The sequence below is a fragment of the Oncorhynchus kisutch genome, linkage group LG24 (assembly GCF_002021735.2).
Source record: "Oncorhynchus kisutch isolate 150728-3 linkage group LG24, Okis_V2, whole genome shotgun sequence".
Classification (NCBI taxonomy): domain Eukaryota; kingdom Metazoa; phylum Chordata; class Actinopteri; order Salmoniformes; family Salmonidae; genus Oncorhynchus; species Oncorhynchus kisutch.
Window position 1 is genome coordinate 4,687,120 of NC_034197.2, and position 13,748 is coordinate 4,700,867.

Consider the following 13,748-nt stretch of genomic DNA (forward strand, 5'->3'; position numbering starts at 1 on the left):
TGTTAGCTTGTGATAATTAACGAACCCAATTGAGAGAAGCTCTTTCCACACTCAGAGCAGTGGGGAGGCTTCACTCCAGTGTGCACTCTCTGATGAGAGAACAGATTAATGGAAGTTGTGAAGCACTTCCCATAATCTGAGCAGGAGTAAAGCCAGTGTGTATTTGTTGGTGTACTCTTAAATTATATTGTCTAGCAAATCTACCTCCACAATCAGAGCAGGAGTAAGGCTTCTCTCCACTATGCATTTTCAAGTGTCCTCAAGATGCCATGACAACTGGAAACTCTCACAACAAATGCAGTGAGACCTCTTAGCGCTGTGAGCTTCCGTGTGTTGCTCTTTGGATGGAGAAGCCGCCTCCACTTTGTCAGAGGAGTTAAGTGGCTCTCCTGTGTGAATAACAACAGAAAAAAAGAGCAGCTGAAACACATGTCAAAGAATCAACTTATTTCACTCCTAAATGATTCAAACAGTTGCATCTATCGCACATCGTACGAGTAGCATGAGATAAATGTACCTCTCTCATTGAATGGCAAGATAATACTTGTTTACTCCCTCATATGTGTTCTTACCATGAGAAACTAAATTATCACTCTTCCCTTTCTCCTCCTCTTCATCACCTTCATCCTTTAATGATGACATTCAAGCCCAGTGTTTGACTGCAGTCTTCCAGTTTCTCTGATGCCACCTCTGGATCCTGGACCTGAAGATATCTCTCTCCTGTGTGAATGACATCTGAGTAGCAAGTCAGTTGGTGTGATATACAAGTGCATTTACTGTAAGTGGGCTTTACATGACAAGGGAAGCGGGTTATTGGGGGAGGCAAAAGAGAGCCATCCCGATATGGTAATAAATGTAAACTACCGAGTGCCATACAGTGAATAAAACAAGTATTGGCTTCGAGAAAGTTGATGTCAAATCACAAGTCTGTGACAGGAAATAGGTTACCAGCTCACACAATGACAGGTGATATCTGGAGGAAACCAAACTGCTCTAGATAACTTGCTTTTACCATGATCCAATCCTCCTATCTTCTCACTTTCCTCTTCATCTTTAATGATGACATTCAGCCCCAGTGTTTGACTACAGAGGTTGTTTTCAGTGTATTGCTCAAATGTGTACCAATATAACAATCTCAACATTTCCTCTTGTGCGTGACATCTTCTTTTGACACTCCACGTTTTCAAGAGAGAAGCTACATATTTTCCAAATTGGTCACAATGATCAGATGATTCATTTCTTTCTGAAAAGTACAATACGTCGAACATCTTCCTCTACAAGGCACCTGAATAAATGATCTTGTCCTCCCCCCGTCTGGTTTTGTGACACGGGGACTTGTCCATTTCTTCATCTATGTTGATGACATCCAGTTCCAGTCTTGGACTGCATTCTTCCAGCTTTACTGATGCCATCTCTGGGTCCTGCTGTAGGCCTTCACACAGGGCTCCACTGTCACAACCAGGACACATTGACGCTATAGGTCTGGGCTCTGTGTGAAAGGAAAGCAGCAAGCTGGGTTTGTCCTCGCCGTCCTTAAATAAAGACCAACATAAAATGAATTAATGTTGATTAAAGAGGTAGTAGGATTAAAAGGGATTGACTATTGTTGTGCTCTTGTGCTATGCTGTATAGTTCATTGGGCATGAGGGACAGCCTATGTACACAACCAGCTGATATCGGTTGATGGAAGAAAGAATTTTAAAACTGGACACAAATGCAATAGCTGCATTCTAGTTCTAGTTCCTCAAACATAGCAAAAAAACACACAAAAAAAACAGTGTAACACAAATACAAAAGTTATTGAATAATTCACATGGAATGGGCCAAAATAGCACATCAAGATTTGCATATACTCTGCATTCACTTCAGTTGAGTGGCCTGGCGTTTGGACCTCACTTTCACATCCAATATCTATTGAGCTTTTTGTTTAAAAATAAATGTAACAGTTCCATATCATGTGAGAAATAGGCCTACAGTAAGACTAAAGATCATAACATGTTCCAGATAACATTGCCAGTGTTGAATGAATGAAACGCCGCTCAATTTCCCCCAATCCCCAAAATATTAGCTATATTACCTGTACATTTTCCAATGAGCCATGGTCAAGATATGGTACAGCCTCTTCCCTCAGCCTAAGAGTTTTGTGCATTGCCCACCCTACCATTTCTGCATTAGCAAAGCTTTCTTTGGTGAATTGAGCATGACAAAGGCGGCTATTATTGGAAAGGCCAGACATATCCCGCTGAACAAATTACAACCACCTTTGCAGATGCTCAGGTCTTTTTTTTCAGGAAGCGAAAAATAGTTTGCTTCTGTGTCTGACATCCAGAGTTGATGCACTTCTTCCCTGGCATTTTTTAGGCTCCTGAATTAACGGTGCTAGGGTACTCTGTGTTCTTGGAGAGAGGAACAGGGCAATGCAGGGAAAGGGAGGGGCTCAGGTGGACAGGTACAGTGCCTTCAGAAAGTATTCATACCCCTTGACTTATTCCACATTTTGTTGTGTTACAGCCTGAATTCAAAATGGATTAAATAGATTTTTTCCTCTCACCCATCTACACACAATACCCCATAATGACAAAGTCAAAACATGTTTCTAGACCATTTTTGCAGATTTATTGAAAATGAAATACAGAAATATCTCATTTCTATAAGTATTCACACCCAAGTCAATACTTTACAGAAGCAGCTTTCGCAGCGATTACAGCTGTGAGTCTTTCTGGGTAAAGGCCTCCTCAAGCTTCCCAGCCAAAACAGTTTGGAAGAGTGCGTGCATTTTGGGACGCTTTCGGCTGTTTGGGCGCACAACATTGTTTCTAGAGGCAAGCCTCTAGTGTTTCTAGAGGCAAGTCTACGCTCCTTCGTCAGTGATTGGTCAACAGTACAGATTCTTCAATAAAGTCTTTGTTGTCATTCAACGAGAAACAACTCGTTTTCATTTTTTTTATTCATTGAGGAATACTGCCCCAAACATCTTCGTTAGATGTAAAATTCTGCGACTAAAAACGTCAAAATGTATGACAGATTTCTTTAGTTATTTTAGATTTATCCTGATTTTTTTGAGGAAGCGTATACTGGCTACGGTGTCTCAAAATGGACAAACAGTACTATTGCGAAGGTCTTTTAAGGGAGTATGCGAGCACACTCGTTCAGTTCGGCTAGGCGCCAGACAAACTGAAGCATGCTGACGCCTTAATTTGAACTTCTACGGGATTGGTGTCCCTATACCGGGACGGTTGAGCTAACGTGCACTAATGTGATTAGCATGATGCTGTAAGTAACAGCAAACTTTCCAGGACATAGACATGTCTTATATGGGCAGAAAGCTTAAATTCGTGTTAATCTAACTACACTGTCCAATTTACAGTAGCTATTACAGTGAAAAAATACCATGCTATTGTTTGAGGAAAGTGCACAACAACAAAATATGTTTATCCCGGTAACTGGTTTGATACATTCACCTCGGAAGGTAAATAATGTACTTACATTCAGTATTCTTCCTCTGATTTGTCATCCTGAGGGTCACAGAGATAAAATGTATCATAGTTTTGTTTGATAAAATCCATTTTTATATTTGTTAAGAGAATAATGTTCTCCAGGTACATCACCCAATTTGATTATATTACTCTCAGTCTGCAAACCAGAATTTGTAAGATCCTGGTCGAATGAAACAGACGGAGCCCAGCTAAATAGTCAAAAAGGTTTATTCACGGAACGTTCTGACGTGCACAGTACAAGGATCTTCAATTTATAGTGACACACATACTTCCACACAAACCAAGACTAGGGGAGTCCGTGAGAATAGCGCCTTCCTGCCCTTCCCTAAGATAAGGAGAGACCTGGGACTAGGAAGTTCTCAGTGTCCCAGCCAAGGTCAGCCCCGAATCTGGCTCAGACAGACAGTCTGTTATCAAAATACTAGACACATTGTTCCCAAAACGTTGATTTTGACAAAGAACTACACTCCAGGATATATTATTACACAGTACAGTATCATAATAATCAAACTACTCTCACATACATGCATTATAATGATCTAATGATTCACATCTTATGTGATATTCTAATCATTTATTAAAACACATTTCCTTATCAATATTCAAATGTAGGAACTGGGTTCTACAGTTTGAACCCCTGCTGTCTCTGGCTCCACACCCACCCCGCCCGGCCATCTAGATGTGTGAAAATTTGTGTATAAGCTAATGATACATCATCTATGACATTCCTGGGAGTGTGTAAACTTAAATTTTGTATTATCATATCATTTTTGTAGGTTCTCTATAGTTATGTACTTGAAATAATATCAATTGACCAGTTCGGCACATTTGGGCAGACTTGATGCAAAAAAATATATATCTGAAACTTTGCTCCTAAAATGCAATATTCTCTTGCATTTCAAAAATGATGGAACAAAAATAATAATAATAGAAAACACATTTTTTTGTTTGTATTATCTTTTTCTAGATCTAATCTGTTATATTCTCCTACATTAATTTCACATTTCCACAAACTTCAAAGTGTTTCCTTTCAAATGGTATCAAGTATATGCCTATCCTTGCTTCAGGTCCTGAGCTACAGGCAGATAGATTTGGGTCTAAAAAAAATATTCAAATCTTTGTCAAAGTGGTTGTTGATCATTGCTAGACAACCATTTTCACGTCTTGTCATAGATTTTCAAGTAAATTTAAGTCAAAACTGTAACTCGGCCACTTAGGAACATTCACTGTTTTCTTGGTAAGCAACTCCAGTGTAGATGTGGCCTTAATGAATTAATCTCCCAGTGTCTGGTGGAAAGTAGACTAAACCAGGGTTTCCTCTAGGATTTTGCCTGTGCTTAGCTCCATTTCGGTTAGTTTTTTATCCTGAAAAACTTCCCAGTCCTTAACAATTACAAATATACCCATAACATGATGCAGCCATCACTATGCTTGAAAATATGGAGAGTGGTACTCAGAAATGTGTTGTATTGGATTTTCCCCAAGTATAACACAGTATTACGTTAGTGCCTTGTTGCAAACAGGATGCATGTTTTGGAATATTTTTCTTCTGCCCAGGCTTTTCACTGTCAATTAGGTTAGTATTGTGGAGTAACTACAATTGTCATGCCTGCTCCCGCTCTTCCCCCCTGGCGCTCGAGGGTGCCAGGCTCCCCAGCATTGCGCACTCCTGCCATCATCATTACGCACACCTGCCTTCCCCCATCACGCACATCTGCGATTATTGGACTCACCTGGATTCAATCACCTCTGTCATTACCTTCCCTATATCTGCCTGGTTCCCCGTTCTGTTCCCAGTTTCTTTCATTAATGTTCATGTGTCTTTGTATACCCGTGTTCTGACGCTGTTCCTGTCCTGTTCCGCATTAAATGTTCAACTCCCCATACCTGCTTCTCATCCCCGGCATCGGTCCTTACAACGTTGCTGATCCATTCTCGGTGTTCTCCTATCACAGCCATTAAACTCTAACTGCTTTAAAATCCCCTTTGGCCTTGTGAAATACCTGAGTGGTTTCCTTCAACTCCGGAGACTGAGTTAGGAAGGACACCTGTATCTTAGTAGTGACTGTGTGTATTGATACACCATCCAAAGTGTAATTAATAACTTCACCATGCTCAAAGGGATATTCAATGTGTGCTTTTTTAAAAACCCATTTTACCAATAGGTGCCTTCTGTGCGAGGAATTGGAAAACTTCCCTGGTGTTTGTGGTTAAACTTCTCAACTGAGGAACCTTACAGATCATTTTATGTGAGGGATACAGAGATGAGGTTGTCATTCAAAAGTCATGTTAAACACTATCATTGCACACAGAGGGAGTCCATGCAACTTATTATGTGACTTATTAAGGACATTTTTACTCATGAACTTATTTAGGCTTGCCATAACAAGGGGTCGAGTACTTATTAAATACTTATTGTAAGCATTTTGGAAAACATTATTCCACTTTTACATTATGGAGTATTGTGTGTAGACCAGTGATAACAAATCTCAATTTACCACTTTTTAAATTCAGGCTGTAACGAAGCAAAATGTGGAAAGGTCAAGGGGTATGAATACTTTCTGAAGGCAGTGTAACTCTAAACCACTCTTCACCACACAGAAATATATCAACTCTTCGACAGTTAAGTCTACAAAACAGGAATTTGGCTCGAAACGTCTCCCGTATACTACAGTAGAAAAGGAACATAACTATTGGTCAAACTTTCTTTTACTGTGCAGAAATAACTGTGTAATTAACTTTCCTGAACAAAAATACAAACGCAACATGTAAAGTGTTAGTCCCATGTTTAATGAGCTGAAATAAAAGATCCCAGAAATGTTCTATACCACAAAAACCTTATCTCTCAAATTGTGTGCACAAATGTTTACATCCCTGTTAGTGAGCATTTCTCCTTTGCCAAGGTAATCCATCCACCTGACAGGTGTAGCATATCAAGAAGCTGATTAAATAGCATGATCATTACACAGGTGCATCTTGTCCTGGGGACAATAAAAGGCCACTCTAAAATATGCAGTTTTGTCACACAACACAATGCCACAGATGTCTCAGGTTTTGAGGGAGTGTGCAATTGGCATGTTAACCGCAGAAATGTCCAACAGAGCTGTTGCCAGATAATTTAATATTAATTTATCTACCATAAGCCACCTCCAATGTTGTTTTAGAGAATTTGGCAGTACATCCAACAGGCCTCACAACCGCAGACCACGTGTAACCACGCCAGCCCAGGACCTCCACATCCAGCTTCTTCACTTGCGGGATCGTCTGAGTAGGGGTGATGAGTAGTATTTCTGTCTGTCCCTTTTGAGGGGAAAAAAATGATTCTGATTGGCTGGGCCTGGCTCCCCAGTGGGTGGACCTATGCCCTTCCAGGCCCACCCATGGCTGCACCCCTGCCCAGTCATGTGAAATGCATTGATTAGGGTCTAATGAATTTATTTCAACTGACTGATTTCCTTTTATGAACTGTAACTCAGTACAATCTTTAAAATTGTTGCATGCTGCGTTTATATTTTTGTTCAGTATAAAAATACATTGTAATAAATGGTAATTAATTTGTTAATTGTTCCGTTAGGTTGCTCACCATTACATCCAGTCTAATTTGTGCCAGATGTTATTCCTGATGTCTTGTGAACAAAGCACAACTCAGGGAACCTCTGTAGTTCTAAAGTAGAAGGAGAAATCAAACACTGATCTGCCCGTTTTATGTGCTGTCTAGAGCTTGTAACATGGTATGAAAGTCTCTATGTACAATAAGTTCTAAATAGAAGTCAGAGTTCAACCTCCTGGTCTCCCCTGTGTGTGCCACTCCCCCTCCCATTGAACTGTATGTAATGTATGAGTACATTTCGAACAACGTCTGCAATAAGTGATGTGATGCATCGCAGGTCATTTCACAGCTCTTATAATCTGAGCATTTATGTCAACGACTCTGAACGATCTATTTAGATAATCAACTGGATCACCTTTCTCTCTCTTTCCCCCTGCTATGTGTCCCATTCTCTCTGTCTCGTTTTATCATTCCACTCTCCCCTACCTATCTTTCTCTCCCTCCTCTTTAGCTCTCCTCCCTTCCTCCTCTCTCTTCCTCCCTCTTGCTCTCAAATCAAATCAAATGTAATTTGTCACTCTTCTTAAACAACAGGTATTAGCTAACAACGAAATGCTTACTTCCCAGCAATGCAGAAAGAAAAATATAAAAATATAACATCATGAGGAATAAATACACAATGAGTAATGATAACTCGGTTAGATACATTGTACCGAGTTGATGTGCTGTGGCACGAGGTAATAGATATGTACATATAGGAAGGGATAAAGTGACTAGGCAACAGCTGTGCAGTAGTAGAGAAAACACTATGACTTTTTTTATGAGTCCTTCTTGTCTTCCTGTCTCTAGTTCACTCTACCTATTTGTATATAATGTATGTTAACTCTGTGTAAACTCCTGTCTGTATTCTGTCTCTAAATGGTGTCTATCACTAGCAGTACCATATCACAAAGTGGCATTTTGAGTATGTGTAAATGTACTTGGTGAATAAAGGTGATTCTGATTCTATCCCCAGAGTGTGCCCATGGCTGGTTTGGGGCGGACTGTGCTCAGCCCTGTGCGTGTCTGAACAGTGGTGTGTGTGACCGTCGCAGTGGAGAGTGCAGCTGTGGCCCAGGCTGGGTAGGACAGTACTGTCAGACAGGTAAGGAACAAGAATCTTAACCATGTTGCCCTAAGACCTGTACTTTCTTGTACTCTGACCTGACTTACTGAGTGTGTATGTGTGTGTTTTACTATGTCTTGTCAATGTTGTTGCATGTGTATTTAAATGTGTGATCAGGGTTGGGTTTTAACAGATTATGTATAAATCTGGATTACAAAAATTAAGTCACTGGATTACTTTAAAAAAAATGTCTACTCGGATTACAGTTACTGTCACGTTCTGACCTTAGTTCTTTTACTATGTCTTTGTTTTAGTATGGTCAGGCCGTGAGTTGGGTGGGTTGTCTATGTTCCTTTTTCTATGTTTTGGGATTTCTGTGTTTGGCTTGGTATGGTTCTCAATCAGAGGCAGCTGTTTATCGTTGTCCCTGATTGAGAACAATATTTAGGTAGCCGGTTTCACTTTTGAGTGGTGGGGTGATTATTTTCCGTGTTTGTTACCACAACGGGACCGTTTCGTTTGTTTCACTTTGTTATTTTGTACGTGGTAGTGTTCAGTTTGACTTATTAAAATGGACACTTACCACGCTGCAAATTGGTCCGATCTCTCTTACTCCTCATCAGAGGAGGAAGACGACGAACGTTACAGTTACTTCATTTTTGTAATTGGATTATGTAATCCTGATTTATATGTAATCTCTTACAACCCAACCCTGATCAAATTTTAGATGAAATCAGATGTTAAGAATAACTGTAATCAACCTGGATTACTTTAAAACATTTTTTACTTGGAACTTGGATTACAGTTACATTCTTAAAAACATCTGATTTCATCTAAACTTAGTCAGAATTTCAGTTGTTTAGGGCACCCTCAATACTTATCACATGTTCTCATCTCCACAAGATTCCATTGTCCTGCTAATCACCCATCAAGGGTGGACGGCTTCTTTTTTATTCAGACTGGTTGAATGAGTAGGTGGCTTCCAAAACATTTCTACATGGCCCACTGGTCAATCAGAGAGTTGTCTAGACTCCACTTCTTGCTGCTTTGTAGCCTATTGACAGATCACTTCCACTCTCTCTCCTTTGTGTGCTCGAGTAGTCGGAGAGAAAAATGCTTTCTGGTTGCAAAACATTTCAAAATGCAATCGTGGGAAAAACATTGTTTCAAGCAAATCAATTTTGCTACTGTTGAAGAGAAAACTGTCTCCGCTTTCTGTAGGTCTATATTTTATTCATCAGCTCTTATTATTGGACACTTACGCCGGCCATTCACAGTGAGTTCATAAACCTGTACATAAAATGTATGGTTAGATATCAATTACACAGCTAACTATCAGCCAAAGTTGACTTAACAACCTAGCCAACTACTTTCTCAGATATTGCCAGATGTGATATTCCCACCAAAGAGCACTTGGTGGGCAGAGTAATGGCTCTGCGGTGTGACAGCAGATCTGCCTGTCAGCTAAACAGATAGAGGGCCCACGACAGGATGCTTTTAGTCACACCACAGCTGCCCCTTGGGGCAAGCCTCTTAACTCCGTGTCAAGCCAGAGGCAGGCCTGCTCCCCATCACAGATTATTATTATATTTTCTATATATTGGATGTCATGGCAAAAGCATGAAAACATGTTTTAGGAAAAGTACTTTAAATGATTATGTGTGGGCAAAATGATTTCAGGATCTGGGTCCACAGGCGACAACAAATAAATTAAATACATTTGTATTGGTCATATACAACTGGCAGGCTTCTCACACAATGTAATAGTGACAAAAGTGAACAATCAAATAAGTGACAGTAAATATAAAATATAGTAATACTACAAATATTTTTTTTAAACACTAAACATTTGAATAAGATCAAAAAAGAACATGTTTATTCATGCGCATAGTGAGTGGGGTAAAATGATCAAATACAGTGCATTAGTAGGAGCATAGTTAAAATGATGAGCATGTACGGGAGTTAAGATAACATGACTATTGCAGTGGTCTGGTACACTATAGTAATTCCAGTGTGTACAGAATATGATTAATGCTAAGTGTGTGGTAGCGTGTAGTAGTCAGCCCGGGGTTCAGCTGTTGAACAGTCTTTTGGCTTGGGAGAAGAAGCTGGCTTTGAGCCTGATGGTCAGAGACTTGATGCTCTGGTACAGTTCTCCCCTGCACACCTTCTTCTTGGCCCCCTTTACAGACAGAAACCTAACCTACAAAGTGAGATAAGTATTATAAATGACACTCTGTTAACATATTTCCCTCCCCCATCCCCTATATTTTATATTCATTTACTGTGACAGTTGGTAAAGAAACTGTGAGACAGATCAAATCACTGCGCCGAATACAACAGGCGTAGGTAGACCTTACAGTGAAATGCTTACTTTTACAGGCTCTAACCAATAGTGCAAAAAGGTATTAGGTGAACAATAGGTAAGTAAAGAAATTAAACAAAAGTACAAAGACAGGCTATATATAGCAGCGAGGCTATAAAAGTAGCAAGGCTACATACAGACACCGGTTAGTCAGGCTGATTGAGGTAGTATGTACATGTAGATATGGTTAAAGTGACTATCCATATATGATGAACAGAGAGTAGCAGTAGCGTAAAAGAGGGGTTGGCGGGTGGTGGGTGGGGCACAATGCAGATAGCCCGGTTAGCCAATGTGCGGGAGCACTGGTTGGTCGGCCCAATTGAGGTAGTATGTACATGAATGTATAGTTAAAGTGACTATGCATATATGATAAACACAGAGTAGCAGCAGCGTAAAAAGAAGGGTTGGGGGGAACAGAATGCAAATTGTCCAGGTAGCCATTTGATTACCTGTTCAGGAGTCTTATTGCTTGGGGGTAAAAACTGTCGAGAAGCCTTTTTGTCCTAGACTTGGCACTCCAGTACCGCTTGCCATGCGGTAGTAGAGAGAACAGTCTATGACTGGGGTGGCTGGGGTCTTTGACAATGTCAGATATTTAATGTAAATGCATTATGTGTTAAAGTTCTGTGTGTGCTTACAAGTTGCTTCTGGACGTCAGCATGGTCTCTAGCAGCTCCAGGTCTTGCCGGTCCTTCAGCAGTAAATGGATGACCTCAGGCAAGGACAAATCTCCAACCGACCAATTGGCCTGGAGAAGAGTTAATCATTGTCACACTCCTGAAAACAATTGCAGACCATGATGTTTACGGCTACAGTAAATAGATGTTAGATGTTACGTTCTTAGCTGCTTGCCTACTAGCAAGCTGAGTCCTTAGCTTTAGGTTTTCCTCAGTCAGTCTTCTCATTTCCAGACAGATACTTTGCCTTTCTACCCTGACAAAAATCTCCAGGTTTTACTACATTACACTGGGACTAATACAATTATGTGTGTACAGTGCAGCTGGGTTTTACCATGGCACTAAATTAAAAACAAATCAGATTACATGAACAAATGGGCATGTTTCTCCTCTCAATGTAGATATAGTCATATTCCAACATAATACAGGAAAGAAGATGTTTAAATTGAATCTGTCTCCAGAAGGCTTCTTAGGTCTTTAGACAGGTTTGGATGATCCTTGGAGAGAATTTTCAATAGCTTTGAGAGTGCATTGTGGGAAATGATGTTGTCAATAGCCCACCATGTCAATTTGATCTCCTCTCCACTATCTTCTTTAGTGTTTGAGGGTAAGTCATAACAGGGCTCACAGTCAGCCTCTACTAAAAAGGAGTTGGTTCTTTCCTGTGGCACCGGGGTTGCAGTTTCCCAGTTGCCTGTTGTATCCATGCCATGATTACTTGAAATAGCATCAGCCATTGCAGCTGCAATTTCCTGCTTATCCCTCTCAGCTCCCTTCACGATTCTCCTCTTTTTACTCCAGTAAGTTGACATGGTTAACATATCTTTCCTTGAGGCACAAAAAAGTAAGGCTTGTCTCTCAAGATGTCTGTATTACAAGATTTTTTTTTGTTTAGCAAAAGTGGTAAAAAAAACTATGATCAAAAGTTATTGAACATGCAATGGTCAGTTTAAAATGATGTCCAAAGAACAGACACAGTAGGGTCTATCCCAAATCCAAATGTGTCACAGGTGAAATTGCATTTAAAGCAATGTTTTTAATTTAGTTTAAAAACTATTTGTCCTTTCTTGTCGGGTTAGTCAGGAACTCAAAAGTGAAAGAAAACGGGACTAGAGCCCCCTCAAACCTACTTGTATTACATTCAGTGCCAGCACAAGCTACATATTTGTTGAAATTACAGGATACATTTGAGACACATTTATATGTAGCTTTCAATAACATTTGTTTTAAATTATATTTGGTTTTAAAACGACAACAAATAAGGAAAGCTGTACAAACAAGTCACATTTATAAAGCATTTTGTAGTATAGTGTTATTCTTCAGCTGGGCTTATCCTGAGATGTCCCAAAAAAATCAGCAGTTGGCACACAACAACACTGGAGATATAGACCTTTTCCTTTCTTGGTGGTAACATCCCTCTGAGTGGACACGATTTGCAAGCAGCATGCTCCTGGATTGGATGGGGTTTTGCTCAAGGTCCAATGGAATGTCCAAAAATGTACTTAACTCCACCCAACCGGGAACCTGCCACCATATCTGCCGCTTCACTTGAAGAAAAAAACAAATACAGTATATCTTCATATTTTAAAAAAATATACTCACTGTTATGCATGGGAATATTTTGGAAAATATTTCCAAAATGAAAATCTGATTTGCTGGGGTTCTTTTTATGTCCAACAAAAATTTAAAAAATAAAATGAGTATTTGCTCAGAAAACTTGGGGGTCCAAATAAAATCACCCGTGTGCCAAATTCGGCCCACGGGCCATCATTTGGGAAACCCTGGCTTAAACTTTGTGAGTGCTATACAGTAGCATGTCTTTGCTTTTTACGAGAGTGTTTGTGTTTATGAAAGATATCATTTCTTAATTTATAGCTTAAACATTGTGAGTGTTAAATAGGCTAGATAGCACATCTATCTTTTTGTGTTATTCACACTATTTGTTTATTAGAAGAATGTAGCATAGTTTATAGATTTCTTTGAAAGGTTTAAGGCTATATTTGTCTGTTTCTTGCTCTGTTGATTTTGAATTTGTGTTAGCCTATTTGAAAGCTGACAGGCACTTTGTTTTGCAAGTCTAATATCTTTATGATGTTGCCTTCTGTTCTCATTTTTATTTAGTAATCATGGCATTTTTGTGGTGTAACCTACAGAAGGCTATTGGCTCCAATCCAAGGGGGAAGCGCTCTGTCAAGCGGTTGAATACGAGAAGCCGCAGTGCAGACGAGAAGAAGCACTTTGATGACAGCAGTTAAAAGTGTTTTTTGTGCGCTTGTGCCCTACACAGCATGTGAGGCTGGCCTGTTTGGCTCAGGGTGTGAGGAGCAGTGTCGATGTAAACATGGGCCCGTGTGTGACCACGTCAGCGGAGTGTGTGTGTGTCCTCCTGGCTGGAGGGGACCTCTATGTGACAGAGGTAAGGTCAGATTGTTGACCTAGGATCAGATTAGCCTTTTAGATCATAATGAATGAGATTACATGAACATGGGGAGACCTGATCCTACATCAGCTCTCCCACTCAGAAGCTACTATAACTGTATCGAACCTATTTATC

The 13,748-nt window shown here is 40.0% G+C and overlaps 1 protein-coding gene across 1 annotated transcript in view; it reads left to right on the plus strand.

Annotated features, from left to right (window-relative positions):
• The window catches only part of LOC109869651 (multiple epidermal growth factor-like domains protein 6), a 114,859-nt gene that overhangs the window by 91,297 nt on the left and 9,814 nt on the right, over nucleotides 1-13,748 (plus strand). The window contains exons 23-24 of the mRNA XM_031804269.1: nucleotides 8,063-8,191; nucleotides 13,482-13,610. Of these exons, the coding sequence (XP_031660129.1) occupies nucleotides 8,063-8,191; nucleotides 13,482-13,610 (258 nt within the window). The remainder of the gene's footprint in view (nucleotides 1-8,062; nucleotides 8,192-13,481; nucleotides 13,611-13,748) is intronic.